At 32.2% G+C, this 26,064-nt stretch overlaps 4 protein-coding genes across 4 annotated transcripts; all 4 read left to right on the forward strand.

The window, feature by feature from the left end:
- The first annotated feature begins 603 nt into the window (after positions 1 to 603).
- Positions 604 to 1,065, forward strand: LOC139515070 (dynein heavy chain-like). Its single transcript, XM_071304630.1, has one exon. It carries the CDS (start codon positions 604 to 606, stop codon positions 1,063 to 1,065), a length of 462 nt encoding a protein of 153 aa, XP_071160731.1.
- A 570-nt stretch (positions 1,066 to 1,635) lies between these two features.
- LOC139515071 (dynein heavy chain-like) lies at positions 1,636 to 2,193 on the forward strand. The gene has a single exon (XM_071304631.1). The coding sequence runs from the start codon at positions 1,636 to 1,638 to the stop codon at positions 2,191 to 2,193; it is 558 nt and encodes a 185-aa protein (XP_071160732.1).
- A 978-nt stretch (positions 2,194 to 3,171) lies between these two features.
- On the forward strand, positions 3,172 to 3,483 carry LOC139515072 (dynein heavy chain-like). Its single transcript, XM_071304632.1, has one exon. The coding sequence runs from the start codon at positions 3,172 to 3,174 to the stop codon at positions 3,481 to 3,483; it is 312 nt and encodes a 103-aa protein (XP_071160733.1).
- Positions 3,484 to 3,507: 24 nt separating this feature from the next.
- Positions 3,508 to 5,427, forward strand: LOC139515073 (dynein heavy chain-like). Its single transcript, XM_071304634.1, has 2 exons — positions 3,508 to 4,037; positions 5,133 to 5,427. The coding sequence occupies exons 1-2, from the start codon at positions 3,508 to 3,510 to the stop codon at positions 5,425 to 5,427; spliced, it is 825 nt and encodes a 274-aa protein (XP_071160735.1).
- The last annotated feature ends 20,637 nt before the right edge of the window (positions 5,428 to 26,064 follow it).

Raw genomic sequence — 26,064 nt, forward strand, 5'->3', positions numbered from 1 at the left:
TCAATGTACATCACTGTCAGAGTATCAATGTACATCACTATCAGAGTATCAATGTACATCACTGTCAGAGTATCAATGTACATCACTATCAGAGTATCAATGTACATCACTGTCAGAGTATCAATGTACATCACGATCAGAGCATCAATGTACATCACTGTCAGAGTATCAATGTACATCACTACCAGAGTATCAATGTACATCACTATCAGAGTATCAATGTACATCACTATCAGAGTATCAATGTACATCACTGTCAGAGTATCAATGTACATCACTATCAGAGTATCAATGTACATCACTGTCAGAGTATCAATGTACATCACGACCAGAGCATCAATGTATATCAAGATCAGAGTATCAATGTACATCACGACCAGAGCATCAATGTACATCACTGTCAGAGTATCAATGTACAACACTATCAGAGTATCAATGTACATCACTGTCAGAGTATCAATGTACATCACTGTCAGAGTATTAATGTACATCACTGTCAGAGTATCAATGTACATCACTGTCAGAGTATCAATGTACATCACTGTCAGAGTATCAATGTACCTCACTATCAGAGTATCAATGTACATCACTATCAGAGTATCAATGTACATCACTGTCAGAGTATCAATGAACATCACTATCAGAGTATCAATGTACATTACTGTCAGAGTATTAATGTACATCACTGTCAGAGTATCAATGTACATCACTGTCAGAGTATCAATGTACATCACGATCAGATTATCAATGTACATCACGATCAGAGTATCAATGTACATTACTGTCAGAGTATCAATGTACATCACTATCAGAGTATCAATGTACATCACTGTCAGAGTATCAATGTACATCACTATCAGAGTATCAATGTACATCACTATCAAAGTATCAATGTTCATCACGATCAGAGTATCAATGTACATCACTGTCAGAGTATCAATGTACATCTCTGTCAGAGTATCAATGTACATCACTGTCAGAGTATCAATGTACATCACGATCAGAGCATCAATGTACATCACTGTGAGAGTATCAATGTACATCACTGTCAGAGTATCAATGTAAATCACTATCAGAGTATCAATGTACATCACTGTCAGAGTATCAATGTACATCACTGTCAGAGTATCAATGTACATCACTATCAGAGTATCAATGTACATCACTATCATAGTATCAGTGTACATCACTATCAGAGTATCAATGTACATCACTATCAGAGTATCAATGTACATCACTATCAGAGTATCAATGTACATCACTATCAGAGTATCAATGTACATCACTATCAGAGTATCAATGTACATCACTGTAAGAGTATCAATGTACATCGATATCAGAGTATCAATGTACATCACTATCAGAGTATCAATGTACATCACTATCAGAGTAAAAATGTACATCACTGTCAGAGTATCAATGTACATCACTATCATAGTATCAATGTACATCACTGTAAGAGTATTAATGTACATCACTACCAGAGTATCAATGTACATCACTATCAGAGTATCAATGTACATCACTATCAGAGTATCAATGTACATCACTGTCAGAGTAACAATGTACATCACTATCAGAGTATCAATGTACATCACGATCAGAGCATCAATGTAAATCACTGTCAGAGTATCAATGTACATCACTATCAGAGTATCAATGTACATCACGATCAGAGCATCAATGTACATCACTGTCAGAGTATCAATGTACATCACTGTCAGAGTATCAATGTACATCACTGTCAGAGTATCAATGTACATCACTATCAGAGTATCAATGTACATCACTATCAGAGTATCAATGTACATCACGATCAGAGCATCAATGTACATCACTGTCAGAGTATCAATGTACATCACTGTCAGAGTATCAATGTACATCACTATCAGAGTATCAATGTACATCACTGTCAGAGTATCAATGTACATCACTGTCAGAGTATCAAAGTACATCACTGTTAGAGTATCAATGTACATCACGATCAGAGCATCAATGTACATCACTGTCAGAGTATCAATGTACATCACTATCAGAGTATCAATGTACATCACTGTCAGAGTATCAATGTACATCTCTGTCAGAGTATCAATGTACATCACTGTCAGAGTATCAATGTACATCACGATCAGAGCATCAATGTACATCACTGTGAGAGTATCAATGTACATCACTGTCAGAGTATCAATGTAAATCACTATCAGAGTATCAATGTACATCACTGTCAGAGTATCAATGTACATCACTGTCAGAGTATCAATGTACATCACTATCAGAGTATCAATGTACATCACTATCATAGTATCAGTGTACATCACTATCAGAGTATCAATGTACATCACTATCAGAGTATCAATGTACATCACTGTCAGAGTATCAATGTACATCACTATCAGAGTATCAATGTACATCACTATCAGAGTATCAATGTACATCACTATCAGAGTATCAATGTACATCACTGTAAGAGTATCAATGTACATCGATATCAGAGTATCAATGTACATCACTATCAGAGTATCAATGTACATCACTCTCAGAGTAAAAATGTACATCACTGTCAGAGTATCAATGTACATCACTATCATAGTATCAATGTACATCACTGTAAGAGTATTAATGTACATCACTACCAGAGTATCAATGTACATCACTATCAGAGTATCAATGTACATCACTATCAGAGTATCAATGTACATCACTGTCAGAGTAACAATGTACATCACTATCAGAGTATCAATGTACATCACGATCAGAGCATCAATGTAAATCACTGTCAGAGTATCAATGTACATCACTATCAGAGTATCAATGTACATCACGATCAGAGCATCAATGTACATCACTGTCAGAGTATCAATGTACATCACTGTCAGAGTATCAATGTACATCACTGTCAGAGTATCAATGTACATCACTATCAGAGTATCAATGTACATCACTATCAGAGTATCAATGTACATCACGATCAGAGCATCAATGTACATCACTGTCAGAGTATCAATGTACATCACTGTCAGAGTATCAATGTACATCACTATCAGAGTATCAATGTACATCACTGTCAGAGTATCAATGTACATCACTGTCAGAGTATCAATGTACATCACTGTTAGAGTATCAATGTACATCACGAACAGAGTATCAATGTACATCACTGTCAGAGTATAAATGTACATCACTATCAGAGTATCAATGTACATCACGATCAGAGCATCAATGTACATCACTGTCAGAGTATCAATGTACATCACTGTCAGAGTATCAATGTACATCACTATCAGAGTATCAATGTACATCACTGTCAGGGTATTAATGTACATCACGATCAGAGCATCAATGTACATCACTATCAGAGTATCAATGTACATCACTATCAGAGTATCAATGTACATCATGATCAGAGCATCAATGTACATCACTGTCAGAGTATCAATGTACATCACTATCAGAGTATCAATGTACATCACTATCAGAGTATAAATGTACATCACTGTCAGAGTATCAATGTACATCACTATCAGAGTATCAATGTACATCACTGTCAGAGTATCAATGTACATCACGATCAGAGCATCAATGTTCATCACTGTCAGAGTATCAATGTACATCACGATCAGAGTATCAATGTACATCACTGTCAGAGTATCAATGTCAATCACTATCAGAGTATCAGTGTACATCACGATCAGAGCATCAATGTACATCACTGTCAGAGTATCAATGTACATCCCTGTCAGAGTATCAATGTACATCACTATCAGAGTATCAATGTACATCACGATCAGAGCATCAATGTACATCACTGTCAGAGTATCAATGTACATCACGATCAACGCATCAATGTACATCACTGTCAGAGTATCAATGTACATCACTATCAGAGTATCAATGTACATCACTGTCAGAGTATCAATGTACATCACTATCATAGTATCAATGTACATCACTGTAAGAGTATTAATGTACATCACTACCAGAGTATCAATGTACATCACTATCAGAGTATCAATGTACATCACTATCAGAGTATCAATGTACATCACTGTCAGAGTAACAATGTACATCACTATCAGAGTATCAATGTACATCACGATCAGAGTATCAATGTACATCACTATCAGAGTATCAATGTACATCACTGTCAGAGTATCAATGTACATCACTATCAGAGTATCAATGTACATCACTATCAGAGTATCAATGTACATCACTGTCAGAGCAACAATGTACATCACTATCATAGTATCAGTGTACATCACTATCAGAGTATCAATGTACATCACTATCAGAGTATCAATGTACATCACTGTCAGAGTATCAATGTACATCACTATCAGAGTATCAATGTACATCACTATCAGAGTATCAATGTACATCACTATCAGAGTATCAATGTACATCACTGTAAGAGTATCAATGTACATCGATATCAGAGTATCAATGTACATCACTATCAGAGTATCAATGTACATCACTCTCAGAGTAAAAATGTACATCACTGTCAGAGTATCAATGTATATCACTATCATAGTATCAATGTACATCACTGTAAGAGTATTAATGTACATCACTACCAGAGTATCAATGTACATCACTATCAGAGTATCAATGTACATCACTATCAGAGTATCAATGTACATCACTGTCAGAGTAACAATGTACATCACTATCAGAGTATCAATGTACATCACGATCAGAGCATCAATGTAAATCACTGTCAGAGTATCAATGTACATCACTATCAGAGTATCAATGTACATCACGATCAGAGCATCAATGTACATCACTGTCAGAGTATCAATGTACATCACTGTCAGAGTATCAATGTACATCACTGTCAGAGTATCAATGTACATCACTATCAGAGTATCAATGTACATCACTATCAGAGTATCAATGTACATCACGATCAGAGCATCAATGTACATCACTGTCAGAGTATCAATGTACATCACTGTCAGAGTATCAATGTACATCACTATCAGAGTATCAATGTACATCACTGTCAGAGTATCAATGTACATCACTGTCAGAGTATCAATGTACATCACTGTTAGAGTATCAATGTACATCACGAACAGAGTATCAATGTACATCACTGTCAGAGTATAAATGTACATCACTATCAGAGTATCAATGTACATCACGATCAGAGCATCAATGTACATCACTGTCAGAGTATCAATGTACATCACTGTCAGAGTATCAATGTATATCACTATCAGAGTATCAATGTACATCACTGTCAGGGTATTAATGTACATCACGATCAGAGCATCAATGTACATCACTATCAGAGTATCAATGTACATCACTATCAGAGTATCAATGTACATCATGATCAGAGCATCAATGTACATCACTGTCAGAGTATCAATGTACATCACTATCAGAGTATCAATGTACATCACTATCAGAGTATAAATGTACATCACTGTCAGAGTATCAATGTACATCACTATCAGAGTATCAATGTACATCACTGTCAGAGTATCAATGTACATCACGATCAGAGCATCAATGTTCATCACTGTCAGAGTATCAATGTACATCACGATCAGAGTATCAATGTACATCACTGTCAGAGTATCAATGTAAATCACTATCAGAGTATCAGTGTTTACACGATCAGAGCATCAATGTACATCACTGTCAGAGTATCAATGTACATCACTGTCAGAGTATCAATGTACATCACTATCAGAGTATCAATGTACATCACGATCAGAGCATCAATGTACATCACTGTCAGAGTATCAATGTACATCACGATCAACGCATCAATGTACATCACTGTCAGAGTATCAATGTACATCACTATCAGAGTATCAATGTACATCACGATCAAAGTATCAATGTACATCACTGTCAGAGTATCAATGTAAATCACTATCAGAGTATCAATGTACATCACTGTCAGAGTATCAATGTACATCACGATCAGAGCATCAATGTACATCACTGTCAGAGTATCAATTTACATCACTATCAGAGTATCAATGTACATCACGATCAGAGTATCAGTGTACATCACTATCAGAGTATCAATGTACATCACTATCAGAGTATCAATGTACATCACTGTCAGAGTATCAATGTACATCACTATCAGAGTATCAATGTACATCACTATCAGAGTATCAATGTACATCACTATCAGAGTATCAATGTACATCCCTGTCAGAGTATCAATGTACATCACTATCAGAGTATCAATGTACATCACTATCAGAGTATCAATGTACATCACTATCAGAGTATCAATGTAAATCACTGTCAGAGTATCAATGTACATCACTATCAGAGTATCAACGTACATCACTGTAAGAGTATTAATGTACATCACTACCAGAGTATCAATGTAAATCACTATCAGAGTATCAATGTACATCACTATCAGAGTATCAATGTAAATCACTGTCAGAGTATCAATGTACATCACTTTCAGAGTATCAATGTACATCACGATCAGAGCATCAATGTACATCACTGTCAGAGTATCAATGTACATCACTATCAGAGTATCAATGTACATCACGATCAGAGCATCAATGTACATCACTGTCAGAGTATCAATGTACATCACTGTCAGAGTATCAATGTACATCACTGTCAGAGTATCAATGTACATCACGATCAGAGTATCAATGTACATCACTATCAGAGTATCAATGTACATCACGATCAGAGCATCAATGTACATCACTATCAGAGTATCAATGTATATCACTGTCAGAGTATCAATGTGCATCACTATCAGAGTATCAATGTACATCACTGTCAGAGTATCAATATACATCACTATCAGAGTATCAATGTACATGACTGTCAGAGTATCAATGTACATCACTGTCAGAGTATCAATGTACATCACTATCAGAGTATCAATGTACATCACTGTCAGAGTATCAATGTACATCACTATCAGAGTATCAATGTACATCACTATCAGAGTATCAATGTACATCACTGTCAGAGTATCAATGTACATCACTATCAGAGTATCAATGTGCATCACTATCAGAGTATCAATGTACATCATGATCAGAGCATCAATGTACATCACTGTCAGAGTATCAATGTACATCGCTATCAGAGTATCAATGTACATCACTATCAGAATACAATGTACATCACGGTCAGAGTATAACTGTACATCACTGTCAGAGTATCAATGTACATCACTATCAGAGTATCAATGTACATCACTATCAGAGTATCAATGTACATCCCTGTCAGAGTATCAATGTCCATCACTGTCAGAGTATCAATGTACATCACTATCAGAGTATCAATGTACATCCCTGTCAGAGTATCAATGTCCATCACTATCAGAGTATCAATGTACATCACTATCAGAGTATCAATGTACATCCCTGTCAGAGTATCAATGTATATCACTGTCAGAGTATCAATGTAGATCACTATCAGAGTATCAATGTACATCACTGTCAGAGTATCAATGTACATCACTATCAGAGTATCAATGTCCATCACTGTCAGAGTATCAATGTACATTACTATCAGAGTATCAATGTACATCACTATTAGAGTATCAATGTACATCACTGTCAGAGTATCAATGTACATCACTATCAGAGTATCAATGTACATCACTATCAGAGTATCAATGTACATCACTGTCAGAGTATCAATGTACATCACTGTCAGAGTATTGATGTACATCACTATCAGAGTATCAATGTACATCACTATCAGAGTATCAATGTACATCACTATCAGAGTATCAATGTACATCACTGTCAGAGTATCAATGTAGATCACTATCAGAGTATCAATGTACATCACTGTCAGAGTATCAATGTACATCACTATCAGAGTATCAATGTACATCACTATCAGAGTATCAATGTACATCACTATCAGAGTATCAATGTACATCACGATCAGAGCATCAATGTTCATCACTGTCAGAGTATCAATGTACATCACTATCAGAGTATCAATGTACATCACTATCAGAGTATCAGTGTACATCAAGATCAGAGTATCATTTGATATCACCATCAACGTATCACATCATATCACTACTAGAATATCACTTGATATCACCACTAGGATATCGCTTGATATCACCACTAGGATATCACTTGATATCACCACTAGGATATCACTTAATATCACCACTATGGTATCACATAATATCACCACAAGGGTATCACTTAATATCATCACCGGAGTATCACTTTATATCACCCCAGAGTATCATACTTTATCCAAACCAGGGTATCACTTAATATTCCAATCAAAAGTATCACTTTTTACCCCAAGCTATCAGTTTATTTCACCTCCATAGTATCACTTTGTAAGATATAAGGATGGCTGGATATCAAAATTGTTGGTTTTGAAAGCTTTTCATCATAGGCAATTCGGATGCCAACTGATTTGGTCTGAGCGCCAATAGTAATACTTGTGCAGACGAAACGTAGTTTTGTGATATATATACTTGATCATATACTTCCGACAATAGTTTTATGTAAGGCAAATAAACAAATACAATAACTAAAACAGTCAAAAACTTTATAAAGGAGTTAAATTATGAATCAAATATACTATAATTGTCCAACAACAGCATCACTACCTCCATATATATGTATGGTAACATTTCCTATAGAGGCATTTTGAAACATTGAAAATTTGGAGCAGTTTTATGATCATTATTACTCCATATTTGTTGTACTATAAAATGATTCATAATTGTCAATGGCATTTGTTAGAAAGTACTAAACTATCCCCACAAAAATTCCCGTAAATTTTGACGTCGTCATAAAAAAATATCTGACGTCACAATGGAAAAGAAAACAACCGATACCGGATATACTGGAAGTAACTTGCACGAGAGGTACTATTATGGGTTTTGTGCACGAGATGCCCCTGATATGGGTTATCAGCCCGGGTGGGAATTTATGGTTTGTGTACGTTGTTATTGTTAATATAAATCATATAAAATAGAAAAATTCTTTGAGCCTTACTTTTGATAGAAATTTATTTATAATGAATGGCAATTTTTTTTTTTTGATTTTATTGATCCATAAAACTAATTTTTGACTCTTCACAATTTACAAAATCCGCTTCGCAGATTATTCAATGTGAAGAGTCAAAAATTAGTTTTATGGTTAAATAAATTCAAAATAGATAATAGCCATTCATTAAATAAAGATGTTTTCCAGCTTACAACATATGTATTCATTATGAAGGTTATTAAACTAACAGGATAACGTAGGAACACATAAAAAAGTCAGCATCTCAAATAAACAACAGAACTAAAGATACCGGTTCTCCGGGAACAAACTTTGTCACCGCGAGTAAATTCCAGTCTTAACATCACTGGAAACACAATAGAATTAAATTTTGACAATCAATTTTAGTACGATCAGCGTATTAAATAAACTTATATGTAAAGCGTATTATCTCACAGACATCTCCGTTGCATTATTTGTACTAAATAACACAGCATATTCAAAAAGGGGCGTTGATGGCATTACAATATCCCTTTCTATTACTGCTAGGGCATCACTTTGTATTACTACCATGATAATTTTTTGAATAAGTGCCAGGGTATCACTTTATTTCCTAATCATGGTTAATACTCTTTTCCTCTATCATGAGTATCACTTTATATTATTAATTCGTATATTTTAACAAATTTGATTTTTTTAGGGATAATCACATGTTAAACTATATTTTCGAAGGTAAAAGAAAACGGCGGATAGCAAAAAGCATATTGCACGGTTATTTTTAGAATATCTAAAAACCGATATACTTTGTGACGTCATGTAATGAATTTCAAGATATTGTTAAACGATCTTTTACGTGACGTTTTGAAAAAAATGTCAAATGATATCTGTGATCGATTATTTGACGAAAAAAATCTTCAAATACATAAGGTGACTAACAAACAAACAAAAAAACCAATTGAAATAACAACTAATATTTTGTTCTTGTCAAAGAGACAAGATGATATCTATAAAATTACAACAAAATTAAATGACGATTTTGATACAAATATGGTCGGAAATTAATAATATAACAAATATAGCCTGTGTGTGAGGTCAATACAGGATCGTATCACTTTTTATCCCTAGTGTATATCACCTTATATAACCAGCAATCGTATCACTTTTTATCCCTATTGTATTACCTTATATGACCAGGTTTCACTGTATATTAACTCAATGATATAACTTCATATCCCTATCAGTGTATCACTTTATATTACCACCAGATTACCCATGTTCATCACCACTAGGTCATTCGTTACTGTATGTCAACACCAGCTTATTATTTTAAATCATCACCAAGGTATCACTTTATTTTCTCCCAGTGTTTAATTATTATCACCAGCAAGGATGTTTTTTAAATTACCATTGTATCAATTAATATCACAAATAGGGTATCAATTCATATAACCGCCAGGGTATTACTGTATGTCAATAACACTAACAGTGAATAACTTTATTTCTCCACCTAGGATATCCCGTTATATCACCTGAATGTATCAAATTATATCAATAATGTATCTCAGATATTCAAATTTGAGCTGCAAGTTATAATAAATAAAAATGTGGTATGGTTATGAAGTATGATATCAAGCAGCTTTCAACAAATACGCATGGGCCTCACTACCAATGTATAACTTGAAATCACAACCAGAGTATCACTTTGTCATGTTTGTATCTACGTCAAGGATTTCACTTTATATCCCTATCAGAGATATCCCTTTGAACCTCTCGATGTGTATCATTTCATATTACCGGAAAGTGTTTTAACTTCATATTATTATCAGGGTATCTATTGTCATTATCATGGTTTCATGCGAGATCATCAGCAGGGTATCACTTTCCATTTCCCTCCAGGGTATCAAACTTTATAACCAACAAGGCGTCACTTTATATCAACACCAGGACATCAAATGTTATTACCACCAGGGTTTCACTTAAAATCACCAACAGGATATCACATAATGTCCTAAGCAGGGGTCACACTGCTACTTATCAGAAAAAGTATCATTTTATATCGTTCCAAGAATATCAATTTTTATTAGTAGAAAGTGTGTCTTTTTAAATCACGACCTGAATATCTTTTCATGCCCTCACCAGGTTATCACTCTATATCCCCGTCAAAGTATCCTTTTAAATCAGCACCAGTGTATCACTTTATATCTCTACAAAGACTTTGTTATCACCACCAGGGTATCACTTTATATCAGGACAGAGTTTCATTTTATATTCCGAGTAAGGGCATCGCTCACTTACAACCACAAGGGTATCACTTTTTATCAACCTGCAGTGTATCACTAATACTTTGGTACTTGCATAAAATACGAATATTTGAAATTTTTCAATACATTGTATTTCTAAAATCATTTTATATCAAGAAAGAGATATAATTTTATCTCGAAAGTTAAGAAAGCTTAGAAAGTTAACAATATGTTCAGATACATTAACAATGTGAAGAATTTGTTAATTAACACAATCAATACAAATATCTTTGAAGTGTGTAATATTTTGTCTCTTTACATACTACATAATCCTAAAAATCAAAAAAGCGGTATGAAAGTAAAAATGGAATTAAGTGATTTTCAGTTTGAAACTGTAAAAAACTTTTTTGGATATTATGATTGGGTAACAATACGTATGACTCTGCTATTCCTAATGAGCGGGAATGCTAAACACCCACTGATGACCATAGAGCATTTAAACAGGCAATAATCTGAATCACACATTAATAGCCGTCCTAAGTAAAATGCAAATATAGCTTTTGTAAGCCTTACATTACCTATTATCAAAACAGACAAAAGTTTAAGAAAGGAAAATTATAAATGAATTTGTACTACCCTTCCTCATCGTGGTGCTTGGAAAAATGAAGGATATTTAGATATAAAAGGAGATGCTATGACTATGGACCACAAAACACAACGATATGACTGGCGCAAGACCGACATTATGCAGAAATGAGTTGTGAAACTTATTCGTATTTGGTTTCCAAATCCTGGTGGGTTAGTAATGCCAAACACCGGATTTAATAGAATCATTATTCGGCAGATTTTTATTTTTCTAGTTGAAAGTCCTTTGTTTTGTATATACCACAGTAAAGGGAAAAAAGATTTTGACCAGATTTCATAGAATATTATGGCTGTAATTACAATTTGTGCGTATTAGCTGTATAATTATGCAGCTCTATTATTTATGAAAGAAATATAAAATATAAGGATTATCTAGAGATATGATATTAATAAGAACACAACAGATACGGTCTTTATTGCTATTTTGCTTGGAAGCATGACTTCATGGTAACATTGAAAAAATATATCTGCTTCATATGTTAAAGGGAGTATATAAACAGAACAAATAAAGTCAGTTTGTTGTTTTCATTTATCCTGCAATAGAATATACAGTTCAGTTTAAGGTTATATGTCGAAATCACTTTATATATATAGAAAGCTCTTTTTTGAGAGCCCAGGTGGTCGTGTGGTCTAGCGGGACGGCTGCAGTGCAGGCGATTGGGTGTCACGATATTACAGTAGCATGGGTTCGAATCCCGGCGAGGGAAGAACCAAAATTTTGCGAAAGCAAATTTACAGATCTAACATTGTTGGGTTGATGTTTAGACGAGTTGTATATACATTATGTACACAGCCATGTATCACCATCATTGATGGAGATCCGATGGATAGATCTGTTGTAGAGTTGTCACTGACTCAGACGTACTTATAAATATAATTATTTTCTGTGACTGTATATTACATTAATTTGTAGGATCCTTTACTATAGATAATTTAGCTGATCTGTAACAATAACATCTTCATGCCTTATATATCATGTACTGTAGTACGCCGCTAGATTAAAACTGACGAGGAAAGGTAACACACGGCCGGCGAAAGCTCTTTTTTGAGAGCCCAGGTGGTCGTGTGGTCTAGCGGGACGGCTGCAGTGCAGGCGATTTGGTGTCACGATATCACAGTAGCATGGGTTCGAATATAGGCGTAAAAAATAATTTTCACATGTGCAGATATATATATATATATATGTTTGAACAAAGACTTCCCAAAAAACTATTCCTGACAGGAATGTAGCAAAGCATGTTAAATCCGAAATGTTTCATTTGTTGGCTGATATTTATACATGTTCCCCGGCCTTTAAGAAAAAGAAAACAATGCCTTATATACAAACCAGGCAGTTTACCATAAATATAATATTTGTTTTATTTCAGATGGTTGTACGACAATCAAATAACTTCAATAAAACGTGGAATGTTTGACAACCTACAAGCGCTTACCACACTGTATGTTTATTTATGCATTATTAAATATTTAACAAGGTGTAAATGGAAACAAAATCTTAGGTCAGACATAAGCAGATTATGATAGAAATAAAGATACATATTGGATATCCATCTTCTACACAAGACCAGTGCATGCACAGAAAGAAACTCACAAAAAAGAAAAAGCGCTTTTATTGCTGTTTTTCATCTTAATGTCATTGCGAGGCCTTAAACAGGGGAAAAAGCTATCATCTCACTACAGATGGTTTAACAAATCCAATAGCATCATAATTTTTGAAAATTACTGACATTTCTACTGAAATTCAAAAAAATACCTTTTCGTTTTCCGGCTAGTTGTATAAATATTGAATACATGAAACAGATGATAGCAATATCTTGCAAAATAATGTTGAATAAAATAAAGATTATTGTTTAAAAAAAATTTAAATTTATTTCAGGTAAATTGAAAGATTTTAATAGTGCATATACCTAGAACTCCGCATATAAAAAACAAAAAAAAATGTTGATTTATTGTCAAAACGTTAAACAGACGGTCGTTTTACTAGAAATGGGTTAAGCTAGGGAATTGATAATGGACAAAAGTCGCTCGTTGATTATTGTTTACGAATCAACTACTGGTTATCAATTCTCTAATACACAATTCATTTTAGTGCTATTTGATAAACATTGATAAACTATAAGAAAATAGAATTGAAATTTCAATAAAGTTGATATTATATCTTTTGACTGAATTTTCATTATGTATAACTCAATTTGATGTCTGTGTTGTTTTCAAACATACATTTTTTGGATAAAAAGAATATGATTTAATTTAAAGATATATTTCCAGGTATTGTACGTATCTTGTGGTGAAATAGTCTTGGTGTTTTGTTGTATTTTATTCAACTACTCATTTCTATAGAGTCCATAAGTAATAATTGTGTTTAGTAAATTGTCATATTTTAATATTTCCTGTGTTTATTTTTAGAACTTTGTGTTTATTCTAAACAACATGTTCTTAACAACATTAGGATCATTTATTCCTATGGTTGATTAGATAAATAATTCTTATTCAAAACTAATTAAATATTTTACAACTGAATAAAAAAAAAGAAGTGTTGCACGGTGGTTTCTTTGTTGTCATTTTTACAATTATGCCAGCTTCGTTATTAGTAATTATTTTTTCTTAATTTTTATTTTGGAATTTCAAAATCCGTAGAAATATTATGTGCTTACCAAAATTGATTCAAGTATTATACCCACCTCTACCGGAAGTTCACCATTTTACATGTGTTTGGTTGTAAAATAAACAAACGTGTTACGTTTTTAGTAAATTTTTGTTGCATTAAACTTTTGAATTTATTCATTTTGATAAACAATCCTCAAAATTTGATCGTTGGAAAATTTATTATTTAGAAATGAACAAAAAATTTTCAAGGGTCGGTCTGGCAACTGAGATAATAAAACTAATAAATAAAATCCCTACAACAAATTTTCTCAATGTAACTTTTGTCAAATATTTCCTTCCATTTAGTTTGACATTTATTATGGGATGCGTATTTACTTGATAAAGTATAAATATACATGTCAGTAGTAGCTTTGATGGTTTCATGTTTGGCTGTTTGAGTTTTTGATCTCAAGAACATTTCATATCTTTAATTTCATTACATGATGCAAATTTCAAGATTTAGAAATGTGCATAACATCTTAAGAATTGCCTGAGTGTGTAATTCTTAGAAATAAAATATATCCTATTCATAAGCTTCTTGTGAATCCATTGCAGCAAATATATCAGGTTATGAAATCTCTATGTCCTTGGTAGAATTAATATCGCTTTTAAACGGATATAACAGTGGTTTATATTTCAAAACAAGATAGAAAAGTACCTAATAATTCTAGTATTTAAAACATGTAAAACATCTCTTTTTTTGAATGATGTAACAATTTTTTTTTGTATGACACTGGATCAAGTATTTATATATTTTTCTGATAAAATTGTGGTCATTGATTAATATCTAAAGCAATCAAACAGTAAGCAGGTTTCATATTTTAACTAAAAGTGTTTTAAGATGTAAATGTAAGAATCCACCTTTTAATCATGTTAATAGCGTATACAATTTTTAACATCATTAATTATTTTTCTCCATATTTCATCGTCAGCTATTTCATGAGCCTTGCACACTTGTCTTTAAGAGGCCATTTACAATATTGTTTTTCTTGTCATTATTCATTCCAGAGCCCGAACCTTTTTGATATGGTCTTGAATGAATTTTATATAGAATGTTTTATTCATATAAAATACTGGTGTCATTCAATTTAGTTAATATAGAGCCCCTCCCACTTTTCTGCCGGTAATTTTAAATGTTCTTTTCCCATGTTACCCTTAATCGTGCATGACAAGGGTTTAGCTTGTATTAAATACAGAAGAGGCGATATTGGTTTTAATACACAAAAAGGCATTGTATCATAATATTTTGACCTACGCTCTAAATTCTAATTCGAAATTATCGGGTACAAAATCAAGATATTCCCATTTAAACATATCTAAAGCTTTGTGTTGTTCCAAAAAAAAATTAGTCTGCATTGTAAATCTATTCTACGTTACATTTCAACCTTCGACAAACCCCTTTTGTTCTGATTTGTATGATCAGATAAAATTTGTGCAAGAATTCTATAATCACAATTTCGTAAAGTAGGTGGTCTCGTATCGTTTATATTTTCCTTATCTCCTTTTGTATGGGGTAAGATTATGACAATAGTAACGAAGTTCTAGAAGAATAAAACGTTAAGTTTTTGCGAGTATATACCTAATGAAATCAAAAAAGGACAGTCGAGGTCTGGTATTCATAATGAAAAAACGACGATAACAGCAAGTACAGACAATTATACGTTGTTGTTTTTTTATTATATTACATACATCTAGAGAGGGGAAAATATGTACATGTATATATGAAACAACGAGTTTGTTCCGCTCTCAGGTGCATGAATGTGTCCATAGGTTGTCAACATTAGTGTCTATTCTGTTCACACATCATTTGTAAAAAGGAGGCGAACGATTTAACAAAAGACGACTCACGGTTTAATTTTTTTAAATTGTTATTTGAATGGAGAGTTGTCTCATTGGCACTTACACCGCATCTTCCTATATCTATTTACACTCACTAATCAAAAAGTGAACATCAAACTGAGGGCTCAATGCAAATCGACTAAAAGATTTTACTCTAAAACAAAAGTATTTAACCCTTGTGTTTCTGGTTGCAACCGTCTATTCGCAAATGAAAATAAACCTTTAGTAATGAGTCGCTTTAAACCTTCCAGAGTATACATGTGTATTTGTGGTCAGAAAAAAACTTTGCTTTAAACAGGACAATTTTGTCAAAAAAATAAAGATAAACAGTATAAATCAATTATCGGTTTCACAGTTTGTAATCTATACATACCTGTCGAGTGTTTTGTTGTGTATATTAAGCTGATAAGGCATTGTCTATGAAATAATCAATTTAAAACAGTAACCAAAATCAAACAACAATGGTTTCAATAATTTATGTGCTTTTATAAGAAGGATTCAAATCTATACCAGATTCCAGATATACATGTATGGCATATTTCAAATATATGGAAAATATGACGTCACAAAACGTTATACAAATCATAAACATATGGCAGTTTTATTTTTGTTTTCTTCAAATCTATCGCAGATTTTAGTCCGGGAACTTACTAATCATGCTAATGAAGGAAAAAACAACACAATGAGCGCCCAATGCAAATCGACTAAAAGACTTGACTCTGGAAAATGAATTAAACCTTTGTGTTTCTGGTCGCAACTGAAAATAGTCCTTTATTAATGCGTCGTTCTAAACTTTTCCGAGTACACATTCGTCTTTAGAAAACATTGCTTTACACAGGACCATTTTGTGAAGATTTTTTTTTGTGGATAAGCAGTAACACTATCAATTTGACAGTTTGTAGTCTATGTATACCTTTCGAGTGTATAGTTCTATATATTGAAGTGATTAAGCATTGTCTATGCAATTACCAAACATTCAAAATTCCAATAATGGTCGTTATTTTTACAAGAAAGCAGAACACAACAGTAATTTTAAAATTCAAAGATGACTAGATCCAAACTCATGCATTACCATAGATATATATATATATATTAGTGCAACACTTTTTGTGTGTCAAAAAGGCTATTATTTACATCTGCTTATTGTTTTGATTTCATTTTAATGATAACATGTGAAATAGTTGGCAAATTCGAAAATACCGACACAATATTTGAATGTTGAAGTTAATTCATTCTTCACTGTTAGCAGGATAACAAAATATTAATTGATTACCTCACCATTACTTTATTTTAGAAATTTGAACAACAATCTAATAACTATAATACAGCAGGGAGCATTTCAAAACTTACCAGCACTGCACACATTGTATGTATACATGTTTATAGAAATAGGGAAAAGTACAATACAAAAAATAAAACTCGGACAAAAATTCTAAACGTAAAGTACATAGCAAAATCAAAAGCTGAAATACATCAAACGAATTGATAACTACTGTTATAATCCGTACATGGTACCGGCATTTTCTTATGTAAATGAGACTAGTCGCAATGTGTAAAAAGTAAACCATTACAGCTCCAAGTACGGCCTTTATCAAGGATCCTTCGATCACACCGAGCAGTAAGCTACACAGGGCACCAAAATTACTAGTGTTAAACAATTCACACATGAAAACCAACGGCTTAATTTACAAATGAAATGAAAAACGAGAAACACATATGAACTACACCAATAAACGACAACCACTGACCAACAGGTTCATGATTTTGGACATGTGCAAACATTTGCAGCTGGTTGAATCGTTTAATCAGGCACCAACCTTCAACATTGCCTGATGCAGTAGAATGACATTACAACATAGAAATACACACTGTGAAATATCAAAGGAAGAGGTTTAACTCGCTCAAAAACAATATATCACAATATTGTAAAATTTCAGCGACTTGCCACAATATGATGCCCTTTTGGACTCGTTCGCAGAGCTCACTCCACAAAAAGCTTCATATTGAGACTGGAAGCAAATATTTCAGTAGGCATACTACCTGATATTTAAAACTAATTAATCAATAACTACTTCTTTGTGGAGTTCAGCTTATCAAACAGAATGACCAGTGGTACGTTGTTCGTTTGACTTAACAGGACTTAACGTTATTGAATTGTCTCAGGGACTACTATGACATTAGGTGATATTGTGTTATTAAAACTTGACGAGATTGTTTCTTAACATAGTATAGTTTTTGACACTACTAAATGATGGTGTGATAATAATCAATAGAGAGTCCCAACACAACGATATTACTTAACACAACAAAGCTATATGACGATATCGCGGCGAATGCCATTGAAGGACAACCGAGGGGAGCATAGACAGCATGAATGTGTGGTTCGTTGAATATACATACTTTCTTGGAGTAGATGCTAAAAATATAATAAAAAAAAGCACAAACTGCTATTTTGATTCTTTACATATTTGCTGTTAAACGTTAGACGATTTAATTGACAACAACCTTTCAAGTTAATAATGTATTCAGTAAGCAGTGATTAAATACACCGTTCACTACTTCGTCATTTCACAAGACCAATAAATTTATCCCTCAAACGATGAAATTTAATCCCGTCCTCTTTTCGCATATCGAATTTTACCTATTACCAGGTTTGTACTACCATGAGCAACATGACGGTTGGCACATGTGAAGCACCTGAGTTAACCCTCAGCTTTTGGTGGGGTTAGTGTTGCTTAGTTTTTAGTTTTTTATGTTGTGTTTTAATGACTTTTGTTTTCTGTTTGTCTTTTTCATTTTTAGCCATAACGTTGTCAGTTTATTTTCGATTTATGAGTTTGACTGTCCCTTTTGTATCTTTCGTCCCTATTTTACAGCATTCAAGAAGAGAGATGTTTTTACATGTTTTAAGTACTAAAATTTTCAGGAACTTTTCTATCTTGTTTTGAAATATAAACCACTGTTATGCCCGTTTAAATGCGATGCTAAACTTATCAAGGACTTAGAGATTTCATAAACTGATTTAAAACTCCTTTAACATCACGTTGTCAATTTAATTATCGCTTTATGAACTTGAATGTCCTTCCTGCTCTTTCACCCCTCTTTGATATGGTTGACATAACGTGTTATTATTTCATTATTTAATTGTGATTGTGGCATTTTGCAATGTGTCTTTACACTACCTGATGTGTATGTTGAATAACGCAAAAGAGGGGACGAAAGATACCAGAGGGACATTCAAACTCATAGATAGAAAATAAACTGACAACACCATGGCTAAATAAGGAAAAGAAAACAGACAAATTATAGTACACAAGAAACACTATGAAAAAACTAAAGACTAAGCAACACAAACCCCACCAAAACCTAGGAGTGATTCTAGGTGCGCCGGAGGGGTAAACAGATCCTGTTGATAAGGTTAACTAGGAAATTGAAGCGATCAAATTGCGTGCCAATTTTTGAATAACACAAAAATCCATCTTTAAGTCATATCAATGTCAAACGTTCATATGATTAAAGTTTAAGTTTGAGTTACAGTTGAATAAAGAGTTAAAATAAAAGTTTAATTTCGAATTTTAAAAGTTTTAATCAAAGGTAAAGTCTAAGTTACAGTTCAAGTTCAAATTTGAATGAAAGTCACTTTTAGAGATAGATTTCGATTTTCAATACGAGTTAAACTTCAAATTTCATTTTTATTTGATTTTTTCGAGTTTAATTTCGAGTTGGAATTCGAGCGTTCGTACTTTTTTTTCGTTGCGGAACTAGGGTTTTCGCATGATTTTTCAAATAGGGGCGGTAAGAAGAATGCTTGAAGTGATAAAAAAAAATAGATAGCTAGTAAACAAAAAAGGACTTTTTTAACGTGAATGTCCCTTCACCTATGGTTCAATCCACTAGATTTTCAATAAATATTTGCATACAAAAAGTTAAGAAAGATTTTTTTCTCACAAATTGTCATAGAAATAATAAAGCCATATCAAATTCTGGAACGAACACATTATATAAGACAAAATCGTCCTATTTTGAATCATTATTATGTTCAAGCTTTTTAAAGTATCATTACGAAGTACCTGTATCATGGACAGAACCAACTTCATTACGTTAACCCACATACAATCACGTGACTTTAAACAATACACCGTTTAATGACAAATTAATTAATGTTGAAATTATACCAATTCATACAAAACCATATCATTAAGTAATATCAAAACATGAAAAAGCAATTTGAAAACCATACTAAATAAAAAAAACAAATACAATCCACATAAAGTACTGTCAGATTACTATATAAGACAGCTGTACGTTTACAAATACTTTTTTTCAAAAATAATTGATATCCATAATGAAGTGGTTTTATTCCACATAAAATAAAGATGTTATAAACTCTTTGTAAATATTTTACAATATTTCATCCTGTAGAAAAAAGTCTTTATGAGGAATGTTTTTACTTTCCTTTTTTTAAGGGGGGAGGAGTGTGGTTTAATAAGGGATATTTTTTTTATCAATGAACAAAATCAAACTGTATGACATACTATCGGAAAAAATGTATTGTTAATTTGAACTGATAGTTGGAACTGTAGTTTGATAGGAAGGTACAATGAGACCAGTAAAACTGATAATATGAAGAAAAAAACACTAGAAAATAGAAGAAGAAAACCGGAAAAAGTCAAATAGTCAAAAAGTCAAACCTCTGGATGACACGAATTTAAGCAAAACAAGATAAAAAAAAATTACAAAATTTCCAAACTGCAAAGAAAATTCATTTAAAGAAGTCAGTCAAATGAGAAAATCAAAAACTTCAACGCATTAAACGAATGTAAAACAACTGTCATATTTTTAAGTCGGTATAGGCATTTGCTTATATAGCAAAATGGATTAAACCTGGTTTTGTAGCTAGCCACATGTAAACCTCTCACTCCATACACGTATTGTGTGTAACTTTTCACGTTTAGTCCAAACCTGTAATGTTTTTGGTTATTTCACCTTGGCAATGCGGGATGTTTAATATTGTATATTTTGTCAAAACAAAATTGCTGTTTAGGCATTGAGTGTCAAATTGATTATCTAGTACGGTTTTGTGTCATTGGTTGAAATTGGCATGATAAAGAATGTCATTTAAGCTTAAAACCAACCGAATTATCTTAGATTTTAACAGGAATACGAGTGTCATAATGCAAGGTAGACACATGTTGAAAATTAAAGGCATTCAAGGATTGAAAGGTTAACAAAAAATTGCAAAGACTGAACATAAAGTGATAGTTGAGAGACCAAATCAAAAATCGTCATCAGTTTAATTATGAATGGGTCCCCTCAACTAAAATCGACGATCTTAACGTTTGAACTGCTGATAACATTATAAAAACGCTCATGTGTATACAGATATATAGAAGTATTACAATTCAGAAAAATTTGCTTTATTTTCTATTAATTCAAAAAAGTATAGATGGCATGTTTATATGTATGAATGACATTATATATCGCTTTTACTATCATGTGTGGCGACCAAGTGAAAAAAATGAACGAATATTAAATTTAGTTTTAGCTAAAGTTATATATTAGTCAGTCGATGTGTAAGAATCCAGTTAAAAGTCCTTCTGGTCAAATGGGGAGATTATGTCATAACCAAATCGAATTTGTTTTTCTTTATTTACCTGCATTAAAATTACTTAAGATTCTAAAGGTAATAAAAAAAAATCATGTATTCGACCTTTAAAACAAAAAATAGAAAATATAATTCATGATTAATGTATTAAACATGTAAAAGGTTGATAAAAGTATTGAGACTGCATCAATCGTCAATCCGAATGAACTGATTAAACAACAATTAACACAATCTTGAAAAAGGGAAGGGGAAAGGGTATAAACATAAAAATCACTAGCATATGTTGAGTGCGAAGTTCATTGTGTTATAAAATTATTTACATAGATAAGATGATTAAAGACATACACTTTCTATTTTTTACATAGGCAAAAGTGCCTTTGCTCACTTATAATTCATTAACTGCCTACTTTAAAGTACATTACTGAGTATTATGATTTTAAAAGAGCATACATATATATATTGTCTTTAATTCATGCAAATATTCATGTCTATCCGTTTATTTCGTCATTTTACCAGTCTTAAAATATTAGTGTAATATTTTTTTTCTTTTTTTATATAATTATTATAAAAGAATTGGGATATTGTATATTATATAATTATACAAGGCTAAACTGGATTCAAGAGTACATGGCACAAACTAATTTCATTCACTTTAAATTCAAACAGATATATTGATCTAGTATGTGATTGCAACTTTCCGTTTTGGTCCTGGCTTAAATCTAAATCTTGGTTAAATAATGGTGGCATCTGTTTAGATTGGGATAATATTAAACTGTCAAGTCTTCAAGAAAGTGATTTCGATAATTGTACCTGTAAGTACTTTTATGTTAGCATATTCAGAGAAAAAAATGATAATACAAAATCCATTGATTATATGGAACAGTATGTAAAATCTAAGAGTTTTGAATACAGTACTGAGAAATGATTACAAAAGACTTTATAACGAACCAATATAGATATGGCCATTAAAAAAACAAGGGAGTGCACTAAGTAAATGATCTGAACAGAATGTGATTGTTTACAATCAAACTTCAATTCATGTATCGTGAATCAAAATTTACTGGATAATACAAAAAAGCACAACGCTAGTAACAGATTAATTCTTTTTCACAAAAGTATTAGGAATACAATTGACAAAATAACGCTAAGAACGCAGGACTAATTTGTATCTTTTGTTTTAATCTTTTTTTTTAATTTATTTTGCATGCCTTACTTACAAAAAAAATATTAGAATGGCATATTCCATTCAATTTGTAATTTTTACACTAATCACAGACGATCCGTTATATAAACAGTATATAAATATTATACCATGTTCCCATGCAAATACCTATGACAGTACAACTACTATCGTTTAAAAAAACTCATATTTGGTGAATGCAAACTCATTAAGCAACAGCATTTTCCAATTGGTACTGATATGCTTTTAAAATAAAACAGTCAGCACTATAACTCTAGATAACATACTATGGTCAATATTATAAAGTTCACTTTCAAAGCAATTTGTGTAATTCAAGGAGCACGCTAAGTTTTACATGTATACCTTATTATTTATCTAAATACTTAATGTCTATGATAATAATTAAAACGTGTGTATTGCACACCTATGTTTGATATTATATAGACATGATATATTGTTTGTATCAATTTGGAATAGAATGACCAAAACAACCAAAGAACAGTTTTCGGGTTCATGTGTATAATGTATAATCAAAAGTGGGTTGGGTAGCGAGAAGTCATTAGTTCTATCGTTAAAATCAGTAAGATTTGTAAACGAAAACACATCTCATAAATATATATCTAAGTTTAAAGTTCCCATTCGTTGCCTCTTTGTATAACAAAGTATTATATTGCTTTACAGTGTACATATTAGCAAATTGCTTTCTTATATTATACGCATTTACTAACTTTACTATATAGAACAAGAGCATTTTAATTGTGTTTAAATTATATTAATGAAAAATAACGTTAATTTATATAAACACTGTTTTAGTATTTTAAGTGAATGTTAAGATATGTTAAAATAACTTTAAATATCATCCAGGTTAACATGGAGAATGTAATTATTGATCAATGTATTTACTTTCATCATCAGTTATGTAAATTTAAACAATATATATAACAAGATTACTTTTTTACTGTCTTTGTTAAATCTTATATATTTATTGTATTACTTTAAGGTGTTTTTTCTTGTATTTCACAGGTATGGACATAATTAAGAATATTTGGATAATGGACGCAATGTCTCATTTACATAGATTACCTTAGCTTTATTTGGCACAACTTTTTGGAATTTTGGATCCTAAATGCACTTCAACTTTGTACTTGTTTGGGTTTATAAATATTTTGATATGAGCGTCACTGATGAGTCTTCTTAAGACGAAACGCGCGTCTGGCGTACTAAATTATAATCCTGGTACCTTTGATAACTATTTACAATTACTTTTTATCAAATATTTTTCAATTTAACAAATTACAACGCTATGGTATAAAAGGTCGATCTAAACCTTAAGACGAAATGATAAAGACATAAACACGACAAGCAGACAACAAACTAATGATTGATAACCATTAATCCCCTAAACAATCGAGGGGTAACTCAGGTGTGAATAATAAGTTAGCAGTTACTACTATACTGATGGAACCAATTGTATTATACGAAAGCCGAGAAGGATCATTCAAAATTCAAAATTCAAAATTCAAAACTCAGAAATCCTACATTAATCTATCATGATTCTCCGCGCTTACGAAAGCCAAATAAATATCGAACTTTACACTTTAATATACTACTGAAAGCTATTTAGAAAGTTTGTTAAAAACACGAACCCATAGAAATAAGGCAAGTTAAATATTCATAGGGATACATCCAATTTTACCATTTGAAACCTTAGGTAACACAGCGTCCTTGCAAGTAGCAACCTTCTATCAAGAAAATAGGAAAGGAAACCCAGCTAGAAAGTCGTTTCACTGATATGGAACGTTCACAATGGCAACATTGAAATCATCATTTTTTCGTAAAGTTTTAGATGTGAACCGACCCTCGATGTCAATGTCTGAATGGTATCATTATTTCAGATTCATTGATATAGACTTAAATATCCTAAGTTGACGATTAATTTAAAGGACCTACCTTTTGTATTAAGGATGTTCGCTACTCTGTTTCAAAATAACAAGCTTTTTTAAAGACTGCTATAAATTGATAGTATATAAATAAAACTACTAAAATAGCAGAAAAAAATGAAGTGCTTGTTTTCAAGATATAGTCCATTTAAAATTTTGCGGGAAATACTTCTCTCTAGACGTTTCATACAATAAACATTGGCACCCTTTTTCCTCAAAAAAATATGAAAAAAATAAAAAGTCAATTGTTAATGAACAATTGAAAGGTCTTTCCTTTTTTCTTTTGTTAATTGCCTTCTTAGTTAAAAAAAATATATGGTTTTTAAGGACTTTTATGTTCATAACAAGTGGTTTCTAAGGACAAAAACATTCCTAATGATAAAAATATTACTACCAGTATTAAAAATGTCATATGTACTATTCATAGTTTTTAAAGTTAAAAAAATAAGTGATTGCTAAGGACTTATATGTCGTTGCTAGGGACAAAAATGTCATACCAGTATTAAACATTTTATATTTATATTATTCATAGCCTTCTAAGGTAAAAAAAATATGGTCGCTAAGGTGTTTAATGTCGTTGCTAGGGACTTGACCTCTGACCTTGACCTAACTTCGTAGATCTTATTATGCTGAACATGTTTGCAATTCAAAGTTTCTTTCTATCTCTAACCACTTTTGAGTTATAAGCAAACAATCATCATTTTGAACCCAAAAACAGTTTTGGTGTCCTAGTTCCATAACAATTGGTCCAATAGATTTGAACTCAACATAACAAATGTAGATCTCGACAAGACACTCATTTTCTCCTGTACATTTTATCAGCCATCTTTTACGGTTATTGGGTAAATCCGATAATAAACTAATGTTAAAATCTAGATCATGACCTTGACCTTTGACCTTAGATCAATTTTCTTGGCCATTTGAATTGATGATCATTGGTGAAGATCCTAGGTGGCTACAACTTACAGTTTCTGAGTTTTAGTGG

This window comes from Mytilus edulis, chromosome 3 (assembly GCF_963676685.1).
Source record: "Mytilus edulis chromosome 3, xbMytEdul2.2, whole genome shotgun sequence".
Lineage (NCBI taxonomy): Eukaryota > Metazoa > Mollusca > Bivalvia > Mytilida > Mytilidae > Mytilus > Mytilus edulis.

What these genes read in the sequence shown, in the direction of transcription:
- LOC139515073 (XM_071304634.1), top strand. Translation starts at nt 3,508, where the DNA reads ATGTACATCACTATCAGAGTATCAATGTACATCACTGTCAGAGTATCA. An exon ending in ATCACTATCAGAGTATCAAT is followed by an intron (nt 4,038 to 5,132) that starts GTACATCACTGT and finishes CATCACTATCAG; the next exon opens with AGTATCAATGTACATCACGA.
- LOC139515070 (XM_071304630.1), top strand. Translation starts at nt 604, where the DNA reads ATGTACATCACTGTCAGAGTATCAATGAACATCACTATCAGAGTATCA.
- LOC139515071 (XM_071304631.1), top strand. Translation starts at nt 1,636, where the DNA reads ATGTACATCACTATCAGAGTATCAATGTACATCACGATCAGAGCATCA.
- LOC139515072 (XM_071304632.1), top strand. Translation starts at nt 3,172, where the DNA reads ATGTACATCACTATCAGAGTATCAATGTACATCACGATCAGAGCATCA.